Source organism: Atractosteus spatula, chromosome 17 (genome assembly GCF_055471065.1).
Source record: "Atractosteus spatula isolate fAtrSpa1 chromosome 17, fAtrSpa1.hap1, whole genome shotgun sequence".
In the NCBI taxonomy this organism is placed as follows: domain Eukaryota; kingdom Metazoa; phylum Chordata; class Actinopteri; order Semionotiformes; family Lepisosteidae; genus Atractosteus; species Atractosteus spatula.
Window position 1 is genome coordinate 9,071,033 of NC_142722.1, and position 23,705 is coordinate 9,094,737.

At 41.4% G+C, this 23,705-nt stretch overlaps 2 protein-coding genes and 1 non-coding gene across 3 annotated transcripts; 2 read left to right on the forward strand and 1 right to left on the reverse strand.

Annotated features, from left to right (window-relative positions):
• Positions 1-1,679: 1,679 nt before the first annotated feature.
• On the reverse strand, positions 1,680-12,765 carry pes1 (pescadillo ribosomal biogenesis factor 1). Its single transcript, XM_088935589.1, has 15 exons — positions 12,603-12,765; positions 11,677-11,756; positions 11,042-11,195; positions 10,466-10,575; positions 9,509-9,680; positions 8,858-8,947; positions 7,167-7,283; positions 6,683-6,760; positions 5,982-6,071; positions 5,143-5,273; positions 4,717-4,842; positions 3,602-3,786; positions 3,144-3,295; positions 2,629-2,796; positions 1,680-2,300 (listed from the first exon to the last, which is right to left on the reverse strand). Exons 1-15 carry the CDS (start codon positions 12,624-12,626, stop codon positions 2,217-2,219), a joined length of 1,761 nt encoding a protein of 586 aa, XP_088791715.1. The 5' UTR covers positions 12,627-12,765; the 3' UTR covers positions 1,680-2,216.
• A 259-nt stretch (positions 12,766-13,024) lies between these two features.
• Positions 13,025-13,141, forward strand: LOC148819011 (U5 spliceosomal RNA). The gene has a single exon (XR_016094367.1). It is a non-coding gene; the product is annotated as a U5 spliceosomal RNA (small nuclear RNA).
• A 957-nt stretch (positions 13,142-14,098) lies between these two features.
• p2rx2 (purinergic receptor P2X, ligand-gated ion channel, 2) lies at positions 14,099-23,094 on the forward strand. Its single transcript, XM_088935841.1, has 12 exons — positions 14,099-14,238; positions 16,389-16,524; positions 17,167-17,238; positions 17,588-17,663; positions 18,128-18,224; positions 19,025-19,105; positions 19,554-19,692; positions 20,094-20,224; positions 20,374-20,464; positions 21,314-21,379; positions 21,658-21,735; positions 22,999-23,094. Exons 1-12 carry the CDS (start codon positions 14,099-14,101, stop codon positions 23,092-23,094), a joined length of 1,203 nt encoding a protein of 400 aa, XP_088791967.1.
• Positions 23,095-23,705: the final 611 nt, after the last annotated feature.

Here is a 23,705-nt window from a genome sequence, read left to right on the forward strand (position 1 = left end):
TGTTTCGAAAACCATGATATGATTTAAGTGCTAGCGACACTTAAATCATCAGAATAGAGAAAATGCTACCAACTCAAAAATGTGATTAAAAGCACCTTCCTAAAAAAATCAGATCACTCTTTATGACTCATGTCTAATCACCAACCCTAATTCCTCCCAGAAATCTGAGCAACGTTCTCATGGAGGAGCAACTGAGAATGAAGAACGAATCTATGAGCATCAGGTCCCAATTTACATCAATAGCCATTCTCTCATTATGCAGTCGTTCAAGCTGATCACACTTATACCAAGCAGGAAGAATGCCGCATGACAGTAACGATACCCCCAAGTCCAACATATGGGCTTTTGCAAGACGGAAGACCCACATTTGCAGAGCTCATAGGAGCGTCAGGCTGAAGTCCGAACTGAGCAAGAATGTGAGGAATGCACTGCGGGCAGGCAGGGAGAGAATGGAGATATTGAGCAGAAGGGCATGACAAATCTGGCCCAGGACCCAGACTGAGAACACAGCATCTCTGCGGGGAGAATTGTGTTTTTTCTTCAAGGTCGGGGTGTGAATCTTGAGCGTTGGCAGTCAACTGTTGATGAGGTCAACAAATCGCCCTTTGCCACGCCACCAAACCAGGCCTCCCTCCTCCTTCAGAAAGCATTCTTAACGTCCCAGACTCGTGAAAAGCTTGCCACAAATGCTGAATAATGCAATTCTAATCTGGACCATTTCTTAGCTCTAGCTTACTCCCTTAACAATACATGGCTAAAACAATGTTCTGAAAGTATAGTTACACCGTGAAGAAAAACTGTGTAGACCTGTAACAAATAATTATTCAGCAAAGACCTATAGGAGGTCTGTGTCCTACTTAGTGAGGCAACAAATATTTAATAATGATCAGTGAAAACATCCACTATTGGTCCTTTGGACTAGTTTGGTAACATCAAGGAACTCTTTAGAGTATTGCACAATAGACCTCCATTGAATTGCAGTAAAAGATAACCCGAGATCTCTTTAGAAAACTCCAACATTGCCTTTTATACCCACCATCTACAAAACCATTTCAAAACATTAGAGAAAAAAAGAGTTGGTTGGGCGTGACAAAGCTGCCTGTTCTGCCTCCTGTCCATTCTTTTCTCCTGCTTTCTTATCCCTGAACAAATGAACTCTGTATTTGTCCAGGCTTCCTGAATCTGATTACAGTGCAAACAATAAATGACATTCTATCTCATGCCATCAGAAAAGAAACAGGTTTGGTTTAGAATCACGTTCCAGGAAAATGTGCATCATTGAAATCTTGTATCCCAGAAGCACGCCTGATACTGGGACAATCTTTTATCCATGAATTAGGATGTTTCTTTCCCAAAAGCAACACTTATGGTAGTGGAAGTCAGTGTGTCGTAAACATGAAAATAACATGCCCTGCCCTTAATATGTTATAGAAACATTGTGTCTCTGGGTAATAATAAGACTTAAGTCTATATCTACCTTAAAACCTTTAATTCAGAAATCAGATGACAGTCTGTCTTGGCTGCATTATAATTAAAGTGCTCTTAGAACTAGCAATTTTCCATCAGATCATAGTCTATTTAGCACTGATTTTATCATATCAACATTAATTAAATATGCATATAGTCTTCACTTTCAGATGACCTAAAACTATTCTGGAATTAAATACAGCAATACAATATCATTTATTGTATGGAATTTAATACAGCACAATAAGCAAATGTAATTACCTGAATAAAATTCAGCAAAGGCCATAGTAAATCATACTTTTTTTGCCAGGTTTCCATCTACTTTACATTTAAGTAAACTGCATGCCTGTTGCTAAACAAAAATCCTGTGGACCCGTTTCATTTATTACAACAGGAAGCAATAAGATCTTAAAAAATACAGTTTGAGATTAAATTTCATATGACTTTCGCCCCTCTTAAGAACATCTAAAACGCAGGACAAGAGAATATGAATGAATAAAGATGAATAAAGATCACTGAGCATTTCAGTTTCATCTAGGAACAAAGCTCTTTACTTTCGTAATTACAGGCAGATGACCTGATCTGAGGCTGTGTTCTTATTCCCTGACCTATTATCCTTAATACCAGAAGGCAAATCAACTCGAGGAGCCCAGTTAATTCTGGAGTTCGTACAAATTCCACTCTCTGCAAACCAGCTCCCCTCAGCTGCACCACATAGTGAAACTGTAAAAGTCCTTTTCCAAAAATTGTTACTGTTTCTTGGCTTTTTTCTTCTTTTTTTCAACTTTTGCGTTGTCATCATGAGCTTTCCTCTTTGCTGCCAGTTTGTTTGCCTGTAGGGAATGGAAAGCATGTTAATAAGTGGTGCTGTAAGTGTTAAGGTCACCTTACTCAAATCTCACTAATTAGAATTCTACACCCAGTGTTTTTCCACATCATCATCCAAAGGGTTCTGTATTTTTTACTCAGGTTGAAAGTAGACTGAAGCCTGCAATCCCCTAGAATAAAATATTATGAAGCACGGTAAACAAAATTACGACTGTCAAAGTAACACAAATGACCACAATGCTTAACTTTGTTTTGGGGCCTGGTTATAAGGAATAGGAAGTAGCTGTATTCAGGCCTCAGAAAAACACTCTGCTTAAGAAGGTCTTGACTTACCTCTCGGATTTTCCTCTTTTTGCCAAACATGATTTTGTCGTAGAGGTACTTCTCTTTCTTCTTCATCATCATGATGGCCAGCCGTTTCTCCTCAGCTTTCTCCTCCTGCTCCAAGCGCATCTTGTTCTCCATTTTCACCTTTCCTGGTGTCACCTTCACGGAGAGAGCCTGGAAAGAGGTGGAAACAGTCACTCTCTCCACATAAAAAAATAAAACGCGCCATTCTCAGTGCTCTTCAGTGCTGTTTAAAAGACAGCAGACAGTACTCTAAATCGGCAAGCCTCTGATCACCTAATAAACCAAACATATCACACTTGGGTTTCCAGCTGTTCATATTACCCTTTTTCCTCACAGTTTCAATGCGGTTTTTAATTATTAATTCATAAAAAGCATTGGTGTTGATTACTTAGAAATTGCAACTTTTAGACTGCTGAAAAACTTCATTTTCAGTTGTCCCCACAGGAAGCTAACTTCATCAGTCCCACCTCCACACCAGTGTCCCACTCTCTCCTCACCTTGCCCTGAGCTCTCTGCTGTTCCATCTGCTTCAGGTTCATCTCCTCTGTCACCTCCTCTTCATCCATCTCTTCATCCACCGAGCCCTCCTCTTCCTCCTCCTCCTCTTCTTCTTCCTCCTCCTCTTCTTCTTCCTCACTCTCAGCCTTGACTGGTAATCAAAGAAAACCCTTGTGTGAAACACTGTCATTGTGCAGTAGTCACTTGCTTCTGCCCTTCCCAAATCCACACAGCAAGACTTGCCTGGGAGAAATGTACCGCTCTAAGGTTTACCGTGAAGCGGGTAAAAACTAAATGTGTTCAGTCCTCATTGGTAAGAGATGAATTTTTTTGAATATTGTAAAACGTGGAAGTACAGCGCGGTTTTATCTGCCGAAGCATTACTGTAAACTACACTTCAAACAGTCAGTACAATATATACCAAGACTTTCAAAAATGTGCCACAGGTTGTTCTTACACGGCATTTCTCCTCGCTGCAGTGCCAGCATCTGTAGCTTCTCAGGTGGCATATAGTCCCCATCTTTCTCCTCTGCGAAGGGCGAGAGATGAGGCGGCAGGATGACGCCAGGGAAGTAGTCCTCCACAGGCAGGAGCAGCCTGGCATTGACGCAGTCGAACACCCACTGGGGCTGAACGTAGTACCTGCCACACCAACCCAGGAGCGGTCAGAGACATGCTACTATACCGAAGAAAAGCTAGGGGCAAGGTTCAAAACGTTCAAAAACACACACATCTAGAATATCGAAGACCACCGGTTAAATAAACAGCACTTATGATTAGAAAATGCCAGACTGTTTTTCTTTTGCACATTAGAATTTTGATACAGAACTGCATTCTCACTGCCACCACAGCAGGCATCTCAATTGAAAAGGATTCATCTTATTCTACAGCTTTACAATGGAAGACATGCTTGTGGCAGGGAGGGGCCCCACTGAGAGAGAATTGTTCTTCCTCTCCTAAATAGCCCTTCTGTGGTCCCTTGTGGGTTAAAGATGAGGAACAAAGGACACGCGTGACTTTCTAGCTCCCTCCCCCAGGAAGCCATGGAAGAAAGAGCTGTATTGAGCTTTATGGCCCAAGACAGAGCCTGAAAGAACTCTTTGTGGGGCTGTGTGCTCCCAGTTCTGAACAGGGTCTAAACAAAAAGGACAGAAACAGGGAGGGAATGATAGAATGCTCAGACAGCAGGACTGCACAGTGCTGTCCTGCACAGGGAAGAAAGATGAAAAACGCTAATACTGTGTAACAGCGCAAGCCAAAACTGCTACTTGTAAAAGCTAGCCTGGGCAAAGGCCTAGAAACAATCGAGCTGTGTTCTGGGGTCTGCAGTACTGTAACAGAACCACCATATCTTTTTGTAGGAGGCAGGGGCTTAAATTTCAAATACTGCTCAAATGTCTTCTAATTCTTATTAAATGCATTATAAACTCCACTAAGCCGTTTGTTCCAGCATACTAGTTCAGTCCTGTACCTTTAAAAACACCTGCATGAACTATGGTGTACTGCACTCTGGCAAAAATAAGTTCAACCACTGCGTGTAGCCTGAAAGTGCTATACCTTTCAAGACCTTACCTGTTGATATACTGCTTGTCCAGGCTGGGTCTGTCAACTATTTGGTGTGTGATGGTCTCGTCTGTCACATCATATGTGCCACCGATACAGAGGGACTTGTCCCAGGACACCTGCCCTCCAAAACACCTTTACACCAAACACAAAAAGCAATTCAAACCTGCTGCCAAGAACGTACCAAAATATAATACTTCCCTGGTCAACAGTAATCCTAATTCTGACTTCAAGCATTGACATCAACCCATAGCTCCAGTGATACGAAAATCTCAACTATTTAGATGGATATGTGAGATAATGTCAAGAATGTATTGACATCAAGCCATAATGCTCTGCTAGTAAGAAAAGCTCAGGCTGTGTTTCATTATTTGAAACCAGCGTGTTGCTGTTCCACTGGGGGAGCAGTCCCAGGACAGTGGTCAAGTCACTGACCTGATGACGAAGGCGAGGGGTTCCCTGGGCACCTCTCGGTTCAGGAAGAACTTCAGGCCCTCAAAAACTTTCTTCTGGGCCTCCAGCTGCATCTGCTCTTTCTGCCTCGCCTCCAGCTGCTCAGCATCCTCCTAGAGAGTGACAGAGAGGTGTCAGGCTCCAGGGGACAAACTGCATCATCACTGTGATCACACAGGCCAGGAACCAAGGAGACAGGCCGTCTGAACCCCTTCTGCATTGGCGAAGATCCATTAGGGCACCAATCATCAAGTCTCTCATAGCGCACAATGAATCATCTGGGGTATTCTTTACAACACCTTTACACTAAATTAAGGCATAGAGAGCATCAATCGACCATGCATCTGATTCAAGTCTCTGAGGTTTTAGTTAAGTCAACAGAGCAGATTTTATTGTTACAAGAAAAAGGCTTAGAATACAGTACTTTTGTAACCACACTAACTACAAACGTATGTTGTTGTCCGTCACTGCACAAAGATGTTAAATACCAAACCAGAAAAATCACTCAGTACTTTTGTCTTTTGTTTCGGAGAGCTAAAATGATCTACATTTAAAAATATCCAATTTGGATTATTCCTTTAAGGAACAAAATTCCTAGTGTGTAAGCAAATTATTTAAAAAAATGTAAAAATCCATCTTTTTCAGACCTTGATCAATTGGTTGTGTAAGCAGAGACATCTTATAAGCCTTAACATTTTGACAAGTTTGTACTATTTTAATTTAATGAATGAAGAAAATGGACATCAGGTTGACCTAACAGCCTACCCAAGCTGCAAAGCAGGGATTCAAAATGTTTAGGGCAACAGATTCCATCTCCTCACCCCTTCTGCAGGAAACTGATCCAGTTCCACCTCTTCCTCTTGTCCACTGGAGATGACCCGTGCCAGGCTGGCGCTGAGCGCCGCGAGTTTCTACAACACAACACACCAGCTCAAAAAGGCAGGCAGGAGCACAGAGAGAGTGAAGAACTGCATTGAAAACTGTAAGCTTACTAATTCCTGAGGTTTCTGTGAACTCACCCTGCACAAAATGAAAATGCAGGAAGAGTTTGCTCATTTAACAAACACATGAATTGACTGGTTCTTTGTTGCAATTGTTCACAAATGTATTAAGTTCTTCCTTACCGCCTTCGAAAGTCAACCAGAACCAGCTACATTGTCTGGAAAGTTTTTTTTATTTGAAGAACAGTACAAAGTATTTTAATCATGCAGAGTGTGGATAAGGCTGTCCTGAACAGACACATCTGTTGATCAAGTAAGCTAAAAATCAATGCAAAAACAATGAATTCAAATATGAATTGAAAACTGTTTTTTTATTTTTTGAATGCGTTAATCAGTGTATTATCCCCAATGCCATTCTGTGCGTTCACTACCACACGATGAACCTGAGTGTGTGGCAATTATTTGAAAAGGGTGCCCTCTCATCACTTCATATAAACAGGTGTATATTCACACAAGTTATTTCACTAAAATAAAAGTAAAGTGAGGAAACCCATGTAATACAAAACGTAAGACAATGCTACCTCCAGATAGCTCTCCGAGTCCATGGCATAGTCATCCTCGTCCTCTGCCTGGAGTTCAGCCTCAGCCTTGCTGTCCAGCTGTCAAACACAGATAAGACACCATTTTAAGCCTCCTGGTCTAAACAGGCCCTTAGCGAAGCAGTACTCTATACTCAATACATGCTGTAAAGTGGGAGCGTTCACACCAGGTGGCTGCCATGGGAATACTGGATTATACCATCCATCCATTTTCCAACCGCTTCTTCCAATTCAGGGTCGTGGGGGAACTGGAGACTAACTGGATTATACTACCATGGGAAAATCATTCTTGAATCCCCCATGTCCCACCACTATTCCTAACTTGGACTCGTATACTGTGAGCAGTGACGGCTCGCCACAGTCAGGGAATTCGAGAAAGCAAAATAAACTTGGGGAAAGCTTCAATCAGCGCTTCAAACTACTGTGTGTCTGTACTGTGAAGAAAGCCTGTCAAGTGCCAACGTACCTTAGGGGGGTAGATCAGATTGAGGGTCTGGTACAGGCGGAAATTGACAAATCCCAGCAGCGTGGTATAGAACTCTGTAAAAGTAGCCATCACTCTGTAGTCCACATCTGTGGGATGCTGTACAGGAAAAATATAAACAGCACCTTGTCAAGAATTCTTGGAATGGCAAGGGAGACTGCTTCCCAAAAGCAAGGATTTGCTGACCTCACAAGAAATACACTTCACTAACAGCTCAAGATCTCCTTTGCTTTTTTCTTCAGGGCTCAGTGATAAAGCACTGGAGCAGTGCCAAGCGCCCTGGACTCCCTGCGTACCCTGCTACAGTCCGCCACTACTACCACATTTTGTCTCTCTTCCTGCCACAAATGGAGGAGTTTAAAAAGAGAAGACGCCTGCAGTAGCACAAAACCTAACTCTTTTACAGGATAACAAAAAGGTTGAGAAGCAGGAAAAGAACAGCTGACATTCTTATCAAAATCTGCAAAGTACTGAACTACAAAATCAAAAGGGTAGACTCTAGAAACAGGCACCCCAGATCCAGCACCTAGGATGAGACATTCTGGTAACCTTTCTTTACTATCCATCAGTTTGGGTTTAAAGGAATGCCTGACATATGTGATAACTAAACAGCTGAAAGTGAATTTTGGCAAAAGCTACATCCTGGGAGGAAGAAATGTAGCAGCAGCTGACTATAGCCAGACTGCAGCTCAGCCTCAGTGTTTAACAAGATCTGTCTGTGTGTCTCTGAACAATTAATCATTTTTATTCACCGAAATAACCCCTTACTATCTTAGAAATTATTCCTACTCATAAATAAATCAGGATTCTTTTAAATAGGAAAAAACAAGGCTGAGGTATCAAGAATTACTGGAGTTAGCAAAGAATGTAAGAGGTAAGAGGTATTATCTGCTTAGAAAACTACCAAGCAAGTAGTTTTGTTAGATGGAGATAAAAGTTCTGGCGATCTAACTAATAACAGAAAAAAAGTCTAGGTTGTAAGACATGATCTCTGCTTGCATACTGCTTTTTTTTTAAAAAGTTCCACGACACAAGCCCCTATTTTCCTGGTCCAGTTTTTTTTTTATTCTTGAGATAGTACGCTATACTTGTATGTGACAGTATAGTGTTGGTGTTCTAAAAAATTCCAGCTTGGGCCTCTTACCTGAGACACAGGTGTTACAGCACATTTTGTAATAAAAGGCAAGTCTTACAAAAACCTTTAATGATCACATGAATCAACTAAATACAGGTGAATATATCTAAATTTAAAAAAATAACACAAGAAAACAATTTGAGCATAACTATGGATTATGCAAATGAGCCAAAATAAAATAAGGCATATTACAAGACTCGACGTGCATTTGTAAGGTTTTTTTTTATCCGTAATCAGACAGCTGTTTATCCTGGTGCTGTTAGGGCCTTACTGCAGGGAGACCGTCCACCAGCCAATTAAATCTTTAGAAAAGAGGAAACTGACAGACCTGGCAAAAAGCCACAGGGATACAGCGCTAACTTTCAAGAACTAAAGCAGAGGCTCCTGTATCTGTAAGTTCTCATGACCAAAGACCATTGTGCCCAAGAAAGGTTCATTTTACCAAATAAAAACTCACTCCGTGCTTTGGAGCATTTAAAAGAAATGTGTGGGTGCGAGTAAGGAGGGGTGTGTTGTGTGTGGAGAGATAAGCACTCACATTATGGGAAAACTGATAGGGCACCAGCCAGGTAACGGGCTGCCCTAAGACCTCTGCCTGGTAGTAAATCCCCTTGATGGACAGGAACACCTATGAAGGGACACAACTGGAGGTCAGTCTGTAAAAATGTTATTTTGACCGTAGACATTTACTTATCAGCACTAGTTCAACTGTTAAACAGAATTCTAAATCTTTAAAGCACCAAACAGAAAACGTAGACAGGGTATCATATTCTAGCTATAAATACACTTTAAAGTACCAAATTGCAGAATTCTAAACATTTTATGTCCTACTGCCCTATTAGTTTTTATTATAAAATAATAGTTTTAATTATAAAATAATAGTCTTTATTATAAAAAACAGAACTGATATTTCAGAACTGTATTAAAATATGGCCTTTTTGAAACTAAGCTAAAATATAGGTTTGAGCGGGGAGCAGCGTCAGCTTGTATTGGCTGTAAAGGAACAAGCAAATGGTAATTCCACGCTGTAAAGTAGGAGAAACAACATTGCGAGTGTTGGGCCTTCTTCACAACCTGACATACCCAGAGCTCTGAATTCTCAGCCAGACCGCACCTCCTCTTCCCTAACCTCCAGGTTTCGAAGCTCTAAGCAGCGGTCGTGTTCTATCCTGTCCTCCGGGGGCCTTACCTTTCTGAGCGAGCGGGACGCAATGATGTAGTTCATCCACTCCACGGTGAGGCGCCGACACAGCTGAATGGTCTGCACATGGCACTTGCCAGTGCGAGGAAAGGTGGAGAACAGGAAGCACATCGAAAGGGTGTCGTCGACGTCCCGGATGGCATCTATGAAAGTGGGGTACCTGGAGAGCGTTGTACAGGCGGTCAGCACTGGATGTGAGTGGGATTAGCTTAGCTTTTGTCTAAAACTCACTGCCAAGCACTGAAATCCGGTGTAGGTTCACTTACCTGCCTATGCTTCAAAACTTCCACCATGCAGTGGCTTTAGCTTGTGCTAAAAATGGCTTTTTCAGTCAGATCAGAGGATAGAGAACACTATCCTAGAAGTCAATTCATTGCCTGTTTATTTAGTGGGTCTACTAATGAAATATTAAAAACTGTCTCAAACCTCTTAATTTAGCCAGTGGGAGAGATATAGCTCTTTGAAGTAAAAAAAGGGAGGGACTCATATCCACTGGAAAATTATTAACTTGCAAGTCTTAATGCACCACAGGCTGTAATATTTGTTTTAAAAGCATTTTTCAATTGCTAAGCACTGATGTCTGTGGCGTGATCAAGCAGGTTAAATTAAACAAACAACCTCTCGAGAATGGAAGGCCAGTACTTGATTACAATATTTTGTCAAAACCGCACGCATATAGGTTTAGACCATAGAAATAAAACAGCAAATGAAAAGTTCTATATAAATGTAAGCAATTATTAATATAACATACAACATAGCAGTGGTATGGCCACTTTTAAGCAACCTGGCCCAAAGTAGTCACGTGTACATTTTCAAATCTATATGTTGATGTACAAAACACAGGATTTGCAGGTCAAAGGTTTTTTTATTGTTACTGTTGTCCGATATCAAGCTACAATAGCAGATGATCTCCCTCTGGTGTTTCATGCTGATATCACAGCTCACCTCTCCTTGACGATGTGATCCAGTTTGTAGCTGGGCTTGTTCTCCTTCAGTCTTTGGACTCCAGTCCATTCTGCTTTAGCGTATGCCTTGCGCAACTTTCTCACAAAAACCTGAGAGAACACAGAGAGAGCACAGCGACGTCACCGACAACATTTTAATTGAGACTTAATGGAATTCAGAAGGAAAATTTGGGAGGGATGACAACAACCAAGTTCAATTGGACATTATCCCCTTCTCTCCCTCATATACATCTTTTTGCATCACATCTCCACCTGTGCAGCTGCCCCTTAGTCACTCCTCACTCTGCATGGGGTCCCAGCTCATCTTGTGACTAGGAGGTTGGTCCTCAGCCACATGGGTTAAGTCAAACTTTTGACTAAAACACATCATAATCCTCTAAGTTTGCTGAATTCTTGGTTGTTGCTATTCCTAGGGAATTTGTTCATGGTCCATTTTTCTTTTCTTTCTGAAGACATGAGCCTGGTGCAAAACCACAGGAGACTTCCAGAGCACATACAGCACGCCCCACAGATTCCTAGATAAGATGACGGAAATGATTAGTGCGGTTGGAGGTACCTTGTACTCCCTGAACTTTCTGACGATGGGCTCGTGCAGAAGGAAGCGGATGTCTTTGAGCAGGTAGAAGGTGCGGGGAGCTGTAGAGCCCTTGTTGACCTTCTTCTTGTGTTTGGGCTCATGGGGGTATATTCCCTTCAGAATGCAGAGGCGCCTGGAGAGAGGGAGCAGGGGGTTATTCGGGGAACAGGGGTTTGTGGGGACATCAGCACCTTAACCTCAATTGAAGAGCAGTCGGACATGAACAGCAACCCACATCAGAGCCTGACAAATCCCTGCTTCTTCAACTACTCCCTTCCACTCTGTTTTTGCTTTATTCAATGAAATGGTCTTACGGGACAAGACTCCTCTGCTGCTCTGAGATCTTAATGCACAAAATTGCACCCTTGGCTTTTATCATAATCAGTTTATATCTGTTTATCATCAATACAACCAAGTAGGATAACTTAATCAAAGCCTGAAGAGTGAAGAAGCTGCATACGTTGTTGAGCCAGTGTTCACTCACTAACTTAAACTCAATCTGACCCCTTTAAAAACGGTCTTTCATGCTTGCTCTTTTGTCGTTAAAGACTAGTCAATTATCATTAAGAGGCAATCAAAATGAAATTCAGGCAAAGTAAATACAGCATTCCTACCTGAAGTCAGCCAGGCTCAGCTGCAGTTTCTTTCGTGCTTTGTTCCTGGTGATATAATTACTGGCGGATCCCCTCTCATACTGCAATGAAAGAAAAAAGATCACGGACTTACTAAAAACAAAAATTATCAAAGTCAGGGAAAGCGATTATTTTACATGCAAGCTAAAACTCGTGCGACTCGAGACAAGGTCGCTATTTAAGTTTACTAAACATTTAATGATAGAAATGCGCATTTCAAGTAGTATTAAAAAAAACTTTAAACAACCGAATAATTAGTAATAATAACATCGGCGGTTCTACAGGATCTAAATGGCTGTCACTGAAGTAAAGAAATGTATTTCTACTATGAACTCGTAACTACAGTCATGTTAAATGGACACGAACTCTCCAGGTGTTTTACATTTTGAAAAAAGTCAGTATTTAGCTTCATCGCACTGCAATATCATCAGAAACGTGGATGTGTTTTCAAGTTACCAGAAAAACTAACATTTTCATCTGCACTTCTCTTTAATTATTAAGATGTTCAATATGTTTTATGTACTCAATAAAGTATCCACTGTATTAAACTTAAATTGATGAAACATAAGATGCGCAACAGTTGAGTAAGCAAAGGAGACGATACCTTACTTTCCCGTATGTATCTGAGCACACGAATCTCAATGAAGACCCTTTAAGAGTTCTTATCCAGACCATTAATACATCCGACCTGCATCACCAGTGACACTAGCTTTCATTTAGCAACTTTCTAGTACAGTAAAATACCGCAAAATATAACATCGAGCCATTACAAACGTCCTTATACGTTCTCCACAGCGACAATTCAGAAATCAGTTCATGCTGTCTGATATGATGGTAAAACCGTATTATGCACATGTTTAATAACGGAGTCCAACAGTGCCTTCAGATAATAAAACACAGAAACATACCTTCTTCTTTTGAAGACCACCCATTTCTACGATTTATCAGGAAAACAAACTTAATTGAACGAATAACTTTCACCACCGACAACCCTACATACACTCAGACACGTGTCGGATGTGCTGTACTGTAAGGACCCGTATCGCACGGAAGTCTCCTGTGTGTTGCCTGTTCACAATTCACCCATCGATGGTATATCTCGCAGTTTTATGGTTTAATATAACTCTTTGAAACGTATATAATGTATTTATTTAATAAAAATTAGTGTCTAAAATGTCAGTATTTCCTATCTTCACTATCTAAAAATAAAATTAAAAAAGGATACGTATCGGGCGACCTACGCGTGTATGTTTTCTGGTTGGATGCTTGAAACTAGATTTGTACGCCAGGTTGTCTGTCATAGAGGCACACAGGCATGTGAATGTTTAGTACACTCTGGTTTCTCTTCAGATCGTATGAATCTTTCGCCTTTTACTAAAGATTTCCGTGGAGAGGAACATTATGAGTTTAAACTAATTTTTTGATCGCCCTGCCTCACGGCGGGGCTTAATAAAAAAAAGGCATGTGAATGCTTATGAAAATATTCCTAGCTCATTAAAATTAATGACTGACTTATTATTTACCCCCGAGATTTACGTACAAAGGTCGAAAGTAAGCAAGCAGACAGAGGCCATTTCTGTTTCTGACGTCCACTTTGTGCTGTGTCTAGTTGTATTCAGCTCAGAATTCCCGATTATGTTGGGCACTTGTCTTGTGAGACTGGTACTGTTTTACTAAATGCGTAATGTTTTTAAAGCCCTGTTTCATAAATTGTAAGCTCTCTCTGGGTTTAGTTAAACATTGTGATGCACATTAATGATAGCGACAGAGTCAATTTCCCATTTGATACCATGACCATGCATTAGGAAGTGGTTACAAGCAGCTGCTACAGGGCGGAAGAGCTTTTGAATATCAACCCTTAATGTAGTGGTTTTTAAAAGCCCTTCGTCGAAAAACGGGTTATCAGATGTTTGCTTGAACACAAGCATATTTCTTTTGTGCTACGATTTCTCTTTATAAAAGAGACACAACTCATGCAAAAATGGGCGATTTTTCCACTTCACAAAAGGAGATCACATCACATAGAGATGTCAACATTTTGATCCATCTGTGCATTATAAATAGCTAGTAGGAGCAAGGAATGGGTGGTGGTGGCCTGAGAGTATTCAGCAAGGAATCATTTAGACCAGGACTGGAACAAGGAATCCCAATGGATTAGAAAACAGCTAACGTTATGTCATCAGAGTATGAAACACAAAAGGGGGAGGATGGCCAACATGCAAATTTAGACTGGGCACTAGGACAAGACAGGCAAAGAGATAAAGAAGAAGAGGAGATCCAGAGGTGGAGACAGAGAGTAAAACTTGCAATGCCCAAAGGAGGAGTAAGACAGATTTAGAGCATCAGTGCGCCACACTACATCTCTGCTCCCAGAACCAGATCCCAGAGAGGAAATCTGTATACAATGGGATTAAAGGAGCTCATTAAGGACTTTTTTGTTGGATTCTGGGATTATGAGACTCCGAAGATAATGGTGGTGAAAAACCAGACTCTTGGAATCATTTACAGAATTGTGCAGTTCCTGGTAATCACCTACTTCATATGGTAAGTTTAATTTGGTTCTAAAGCCTGACATCCAAGTGCTTTGGCAATTGGGTGATACTGAAGTTGTTTTATGACTGACACAGTACTACAATAGTATAAAGCATTGCAGCCAGGTTTAGAGACTCATAATAAAGCAAATGTTCATATCCTTAATGTGGTTTCTAAAGAACTTGGACTTCTAATGAACTCTAATGGACACTTTTTCCTTTTTGCATTCCCACAAAATGCATGAAAATGTGTGTTGGTTCCTTCTAAAATGTTATTGTAGTACAATTTGCTATAGGCAGAGAAAGGCAAAGAGGCAGAGGTGTATAAAGGTTCAATGAAATCATGACAAAAGCATCATTAGGCTTGGAGAAATTTTGTCACACATACTACGGTACTGTACAAATCATGGAAATCCATTCCAAAGCAATGTGGAAGCAAGTTTATGGTATAGTAAAAGCATTGAAAAACTGTATAATAAATACAGTAAATACAGTAAATTTCCATAAGCTATGAAATGGTTGGCAGTCATCCAAAATCAGATTCAGAAGAAAGCCTTATAAAACCATAAAACACATCAGATATTAACATATTTTTGGCTTTCAAAACACTTACTGTATAATTGTATAATTAAACAAGATATTTTAAAGCATGCCTGAATGTAACCTCATCTATAATTAATACCGATGCTGACAAAAACTTTGCTAGCCACTAATCGATTTATAACTGCAAACTCTTGGTGACTGTTACAGATCAATACATTGTAAATGAAACTACTGTCCCCGTTTCACATTTGTTTTTATAATGGTTTCCAGCAGGTCAGTAAACTGTAGCTCAGGATAAAATGCTACAGCGTTCAACATAAATCAGGAGGTACAAATAGTCTGAAAATAATGTTGTTTTTTATACTTACAGTATAGAACTCAGCATGAGATTAAATAAATATATATGGTTTGCCATCTGTGTCATAGATCATAGTAACTTTCTGAAAATGCATTTTCAGAGGAAATGCATTTTCACCTAATTAACATTTTATCAACATTATTAAAAAAGTATAGCCATCTGGTAATCATCCCCATTGTTCTGCATATTTAGAAGTGATATTAACATATTTGTTAATGTTCTCTCATAGTAGCCCTAATTAGGGTAATGACATGGAGGGGATGCATACGCAAGCTGCCAGAGCATGTTCTAAATTACCTAAAAGCTCTTGAACACAATCATTTTGCAAAATCCCAGGAACATTAGAAGGAAGTCATCAGAAAACGATCTTGTGCGGATAACCTTTAACACATGTGTGTCAATAAGCAGTGGCTGATCTTTCCTTTTTAACATCTTAATTTCTTTGGAAGTGTTGCCCAGAGTATCAAGATACTAATATAGCATTCACCCTAAATAAGCTATTGCTGTTTTTGTGCATCCCTAGTGGAGGAGAAATATTAACCATTAACCATCACAGATGTATGGATTATGTTGGTGGCACGGCGATGCAGTGGTTAGCATTGCTGTCTTGCAGTGTTGGAGCCTTAGGTTTGGTTCTGGACCAGGGGTGCAATCAGTCCGGAATTCGCATGCTCTCCCCAGGTCTGTGGGGAGGTGTTTCACTTGCCTCCCACAGTTCAAAGACATACTGGTAGGTTAATTGGCCTCTGGGAAAAACTGGCCCTGTTGTGAGTGTGTCCGTGTCTGTGTCTTCTGTGTGTCCTGCGATGGACTGGCGTCCTGTCCGGGGTGTATCCCACCTTGTGCCCATTGCTTGCCGGAGTAGGCTCTGGCTCTCCTGCGATCCAGAGTCGGATGAGGTGGTTATAAAATGGAAGGATGGGTGTTAGTATTCTTGATAGTGATGGTAAATACACGTCTATTTACTGATGATTACATTCTGAACCTTCTAGTATTGTTGGCATTTATCCCTGGACAGGTTTCCTGTTTTTTGCTTTCAACACAGAGCAATTTAATAGAGTTTTGGATCAAATGTGGTATATTTCTGTGTATCAATGTTATTTTGTCTTCAAACGTATACACTGTATGAGCCCTTGACGTCCACCTTGACGTCATGCAATCCAAAGAGCCCCACAAGCCCGACAGTATGAAGGGTGCTGCTGTGGATTCTGCACACTGCTCAAAGGGGCACATCCAGAGCACCTCTTTGGCTTCCCTGACAGGTATGTGTTCATCAGTCAGAAGGCCTACCAAGAGAGTGAGACGCGCCCAGAGAGCTCCATCTACACCAAGATGAAGGGGGTCGCCCTGGTGGGGGACACTGTGCAGGATGTGGTGGAGTACGTCAGGCCGTCGGAGGTAAGACCTGTCGCCAGCACTCCCACACGGCCACCAACAGAATGAGGGCGAGGAGCACTGCGGCTTATCCCTCAGACTGTCGCTCGGAGACGCTGACTTCTATGTCTTTCAGTTGCTGATGCATCACAGAGCAAGAGAAGAAAAAAACCCACATAAACGTGTGATATCCTAAGTTCCACCATCCATATGTGCAGATGAAGAGTTAATGAGTTCATTTATATTACATATAAAAATATAGATCGATATGTTTTCTTATCTTTCAAGCGTGTTACTAGAGAATTTTCTTTTTAGATAGTTTGGGTTTAACCTGATCCCTTTTTCAAGTGTACCGTACGTATAACTCAGTTCAGTTTATTTGTCATACCCACAAGTGCAATGAAATGCTTACCACTGGGCTGCTTTATGGTGATTCATTATGTTTTGGGCTCAACCCAGAAAGCTTGAAAGACGATTCTTTTCTATCCAGGGGGGCTGTTGGGCTGTTTACTGAGAGAAGGAAGAGTTCATTCCCTCCCCCCTTCCTCCACCCTATACTGCAGGCTGGCCCTGAGCTGTCTCCTTTGGGACACACAGACATATCCTCCAGTGGGAAATCCCAGGCCAGGGGAAATAATGGACCGCTTTTCCTTGTTTCCCACTCAGGGCGGTGATGTCATCAGCTCTATCCTACGGAGAGAGGTCACAGTTGACCAGAGGCAGGGTGTGTGTGCAGAGGTAAGGCCAGACTGCAGCCTTCAAGGCTCTCCTGTTAAGAGGGTCATCCCAGACCTAGAAGCACGACAGCAACAAGCTCCTTAATTATTAAATCACACAAAGTGACAAGAATATTGACAATATTCAGTGGAATAATGAAGCAGCACATTCTGACCACATCCTGAGACAGAGTGGAAAGAAATCCAGTTTGGGCAAAATCTGTGCATCACAAGTTTGCATAGTTTAAATTGTTTTGTGTGGAACAGGAGCCTAATGTCAACTCAAGAATACTGCCATTTAATCATGAAACTGACATGACATTGCTAACATGATGCATGAGGCTGATCTCTCTCTACTTGTCTTTCATCAGCATTACTCAGTCCCAGGTGCTAACTGTACAACTGACAGCGACTGCATTGAGGAGGATGCTGATATGGATGGCAATGGTAAGGACCTTAAGGGTTATAAGACAAAGCATTGGTGGTATAGATTGTAAGTTTCTATCATCATTCTTTTGGTAAAGACTAATGAATGCTGGAGCTGCTTTTTCCACGGAAATACTGGCTGCACTATGACGATGACTATGAAATCATTTTACACTGTAGTGCAAAGTTCACTCCCTTCTTTCCTACAGAATGATGCATGCTGAAAAAATCCCAAATCCAAAGTGACATCTGCGCAATGGAATAATAATAATACAAATTGTAATGACAACTGTCTGTAAATGGGAAGCGTGTTTTGCTCTGGAGCAAGAGAATGAAAAATCACAAAAATCAGTTTCCAAATCCGCAGAATAGCAGATTGACGGAAATGAAAGAACAAGAAATAGAAGCTCTCAGGAGGCCACCAGGCAAAGGGAGCCCGCTGTAGATTGGTTTGAACGAGCTGTGTCCTCTGTCTGCATGTACAGGAAAAAGGACAGGGCGTTGCGTGCCATACTACAACCACACCTTCAAGACTTGCGAGATCAAGACGTGGTGCCCTGTCGAGGAATTTGCTGCTGTCAGGTACCTTTCAAACAGGTGCTTAAAAAGCAGCTGTTTTAAGGAATTCGAAAATAACTTGGTGTAAGATATAATGATCTGTTGGTGACTGTGTATATACTCTGTGTGATGACTGAATGCATTTCACTACCTCTGAATTTCATTTTGTTTTTAAAAACTTTTCAGTTTTTACCCCCTCAAAATCTTTGAAGTTAAAAGTTATTCATCATTTCTCCTTAGAATGCTTCTCATAGATGCACAAGTGTTGCTCTGACACTGCAAGAGCTTTCTTATTACCAAGTATTGCTCTTTAATGCCATCAGCTATATCACCTGCAGCTCATAACTGACAACTCAGTGAAGCTAAGCAGGCTTGTACCTGGCTTGTACAACCTGGCTTGTACCTGGGAAAACCTCAAACCTGGGCCAGTATCTCCTGGGAAAGCTAAGGTTGCTGCTGGAAGAGGTGCTAGTGGGACCAGTAGGGGGCACTCACCCTGCAGTTTGTGTAGGTCCTAACGACCCAGTATCGTGATGGGGACATTATGCTGTAAAAAAAAAGTTGAGGCGTAAAGATCCTGGCTCTCCGTAATCATTAAAAATCTCAGGGCGTTTCTCAAAATGAGCATGGATGTTACCCCGCTGTCCTGGCCAGATTTTCCCCTCGCCATTATTCCCCCCATATATGAATCAGCATTATTATTAGTAGTATTATTATTAACTGTATTGTGACAATGAGGTAATTACTCTGATTGCTCTGAGAGATGTGTTGGACCCACAGGGGGCTGAAAGGGCACAGCCTAATGCCTCTTTTTCCTCTTGCAGGGAGCCCCCATTGGAGGAAGCAATCAACTTCACTGTCTACATCAAGAACACCATCCACTTTCCCAAATTCAGAGTGCTTAAGTGAGAAGCCTCCTCCTTTCCTAAAGCGCAGCTCGAATGAGACAGATGCCTGGAGTCTGCTCGCACTGTTCCATGTGGAGCAAAGAGGTTCCACAGTGTCTGAGTGTGGTTTTGAGTGTATTAGCAGGCCTGTACAGCAGAGTGACTGAAAGGGTCAGAAGGAAAGAAATCTGATGAATTTGCTATTAGAGGGGTTCTGTTTGAAATCAGGTCATCCCTTTTTGCGTCATGAAGTGGGGATGAATTGAAATTGATGGATTAAGAAGGTAGTATGGCTGAGTGGGTGTTGAGAACTTTGAGAAGACTTCTCCACAAGTGCTATCCTGTGGGCTAAAAAAACAAACATGTGTACAGTCAGAAAATTAAAAAAAAGCTGCATTGCAACTAATAACTTGTTGACATCTTTGACAAGAATGAATCACACCTGATGTGTTGTTTTTGCCCCCAGAGGAAACGTCAAACCCAATCAAAAGAGGTATCTGGAACGCTGCACATACAATGAAGTCAGAGACATCTACTGTCCAATCTTCAGGCTGGGCTACATTGCTGAGCAGGCCAGGGTGAAGTTCAGCGAGTTGTTGGAGACTGTAAGATGATTTCTGGGTCTATGAAGTTCCCTCTGTCGACCTGTGCTGAGAGCTCAGATATGAATGATGAAGTTATCAGCCAGTATTGCCAATCCACAACATCCCCCTGGTCAGGATGTCATTTCGCTGGGCATCTTAAAAATTCAGTGGAAACTCACTCTAAAGCAAAACTTTCTTCAGAATATTCAATGTGTTTGTTAAAGTCCAGCTCCTTCATTGCCTTATTAAACTGTTTATCACCTAATCAACATGCCAGGGTTCTGTAACCATTCGATAAGCATCTCAGAGCCAGAGAATTAAAATGATTTTAACAACATGTCTTTAGACTCGCAAAAGTAGATTTAATGTGATGTGGCGTGCAGCCAAGACAGTAAGAAACTCTGCATGTGGAATTCTGCCAGGGAGCTGTGATCGGGGTCTTCATTAACTGGAAGTGTGATCTGGACCTGGACCCCTCGGAGTGTATCCCGAAGTACGCTTTCCGGCGGCTGGACATCCGCAAGGACCCTTTAATCCGTGGCTACAACTACAGGTAAGCCGGGTCGGGAAGTAGGCTAATTAATTGGCATTGGCTGCATTCTCAGTGTCTACCGGAACTGGTGTGATTAGAGGAATGAGCCGTCTTTTACCTTTTCTTTCTGATTCAGGATTGACGTTTTTTTTCCTTAAATTGTTCCATAGGTTTGCCAAGTTCTACAGCAGGAACGGCAGCGAGTTCAGGACTCTGATCAAAGCTTACGGGATAAGACTTGATGTTATCGTCCATGGAGAGGCAAGTTTTTACCCCCATCCTTCAAGACATTTGGGTCATTCTGAAAGCACCCACCCACCCAGCTGTACAAGTACATGCATGTGAATTATTCAATTGAATATTCAATACATAAATCACTAGATATGTGTGTGTTATATATGAAAACCAAAGTAGTATTAATTTATATGGCTGTTCTGTTCACTCAAAACAATTCATCAAGATTCCAATTACCAGACAGTTTTTACCCATTTAGACAGATGGTCAGTAGTTTTGTAGGGCCCCAGAAGCAGAATTGGGCACCTCTGATCCAACTTCCCTTGCATAACGATAAAGGAGTAATGTTCTCACCGGTGATTTTAGCCCTCAGCTTTAAGATCAGATGTTGAGAACCCTAATCACTATTTCACACTGCCACTTGGCATTTAACACAGCTTTTCTGAGTATCTTTTAAAAAGTAACAGAAAATAACTGTATTCAATAAACAGGAAACTTTATCTCTAGTCATTTATCCCTCAATCAGGCTATATGAATTATAAATAAAATATACAAATATACTATTACAATCCATGTTTAAAGAATGTCTAAAATATATGGAATTAAGGAATATAATAATGGAATATAAGGCAGAATTAAAAGTCTCTTGGTTGTTCTGTTTTCAATGTTGTGAAATGGAATGAACTCGGCTTATATGAACATTACTGACTGAAAATTGTGTCCTGCTGATTCATTAACTAGATGTGCAGTTCTCCCAATGGATCCAGTTATACTCTTCGAATTGTGTAAGAAAAATGTCCGCAGCATTCTTGTCCTTTTCTTTTGCTGCGGGGATGATGGAGCAGGCATGATAAAAGAGAACTGTCTCCTTCACAGGCTGGAAAGTTTAGCATCATCCCCACAATTATCAACATGGTGACCGCCTTGACATCTGTGGGAATAGTAAGTTTCACCGGCTGGAATTGTCGCTGGATTTCCGGCCACCGCTTTGCAGTTCAGACTGGTAGGATGCAAAACAGAGGAATTTCTTTTACTCCTCTTAACGTTTCGTGTTACTTGACAAAAGAAGCTTTGTGAACTGAAATAATTTCATTTTTAAATATAATTCACTTTGTTACTTTGGTGTTTCTTCAGCAGGGTATTCAGCTGACTTAGTGCTGATCTTCTGCATATGCAGACGTACAGTAATCTACCTCTTAAAATCTCTCATCTGTCTGCAGTGTTCCTTCCTCTGTGACTGGATTCTGCTGACATTCATTGACAAGAATGAGGTCTACAGTGAGAAGAAGTTTGACGAGGTAATAAAGCAATTCTTCTGATGGTATAGAAAAATAGGCTTGCATAGCAATAATTGTTTATTTTAATTAATTTCATTTCTGATCAAATTCCTGGATTCAAAAATATACTAGAAAAATATACTAAAAGGCAACTATAATTACTGTACCTGATGTAGCCTCACCCAAGCTGGTGATGATATAGTGTATAGTTTATACTCAGAATGAGAGCCTGTGCTCCACAATAAAAAGCCCCTGAAGTGTGATTATAAACATGACTGAGATTTCCCACTGTATGGAGCACAATTCTGTAGTCTGCCCCATGTTTCTCAGTTCATCAAGCTACACAGCACATCCACACACTGTTATTGCCTTCTCTCTGAACCAGGTATCACTCCAAGAACCTTCATGTGCATCTGAACATCTTGTCTTTGCAACTCTTTCTGGGTCTTTTGCTTTTTGTTTTCTCGTTCCTTGCTTCCAGTTCCTCCCTAGCTTTGCAATTCAGATGTCCTCCGTGCGATGAAAATAGACATCCATCCCTTCAACCGAGATCCTGACTCTCTGTGGTCATTAAGGGCATTTCTCGAAAAGAGTAGGGGTGTAATAGGGGTGTAATTTCCCATTGGCCCTTACCAATCATGGCCTCCTAATAATCCCCATCTATGAACTGGCTACATCACTCTGCTCTCCTCCCCACTGATAGCTGATGTGTGGTGAGCGTTCTGGCGCACTATGGCTGCCGTCGCATCATCCGGGTGGGGCTGCACACTGGTGGGTGGTGGAGGGGAGTCCCCATTACCTGTAAAGCACTTTGAGTGGAGTGTCCAGAAAAGCGCTATATAAGTGTAAGCAATTATTATTATTATTATTAATTCACTCTCAGAAAGCTCCTTATTCCTGCCCTGGACAGGATGGCAATCCATTGCAAGGCACACACTCACTGACAGTTCAGGGGCCCCATTGAACCAAGCCAGGATGTCCATGGAAGGTGGGAGAAAAGCAGAGAACCTGGCAAAAACTCACCGGAGAGCTCTTTCATGGTCCACAGAGAAGGTGTCCCAGCCCATAACTGAACCCAGGGCACAGGAGATGTGAGGCAGCAGATAGAAACAAAGAAGTCTTTTTAAAAGTATGGTAAAACACACATCAGTTCAGTTCAGTACAGTCAGTTCAGTTGACCCAAATGAGAAAAATAAAACCAAAAATCTTCTGGGGAATCCCACCAAACAAACTGCTAATCCCTACATGGTTATAAACCCCCTTCTACATCTGTCCCTTCTGTAGGTCACCAAGGATACCTCCCATAACACAGTGACTGAGGTAACTACAATGAGCCAGGGCTCCACCCACACAGACCTGTCTGACAGCGTTGCTCTCTGACTCCGCCCACCTCCCACCCAGCTCCACACGCAGAGGGACAGCACACAGTCTGCCAGAGTGGGCCTGAGAGACACCTCAGGACATTGTTTCGCCTGGGGAGGACTGTGAGGAGGATTGTTGTTGCCGCTGAAGTCCCCTTGAACATGATGTCCATCACTCAGAAGGAAGGAAGGTGGGGTTCTTCCAAGAACAACAGAAAACAGTAATACAAGATACAATACAACAAAATCCAAGAACCTTTAGCCACAGTTTCAGTTTCTCAAAATAAATGGCACTATAGAGGTTTAACTGTTGAATGCCCAAAGAATACAAGTTTTTTTTGGGGACAAACAAACAATATTAAGCCCACCATCTGTCCTAATGTAGACAAGCGATATTATCAGAAGAGATGAGAAAAGGCTTTTTTCCCTCTGTTTTAAAATTTTAAAACCCCTTCCATTCTTTCAAAAGCAAACAGACAGAGCACTTCAAATTCCCTATTTATAAGCTTACACAATTTAAATAAGCTAGAACTCAGAAAAGCTCAGAAGTGAAATGTGTAAGACATCACTTCCTATCTTAGATTTACAAAGACCTGGACAAACAGATGGCTTAGGAGAGGGGCTTTTTGG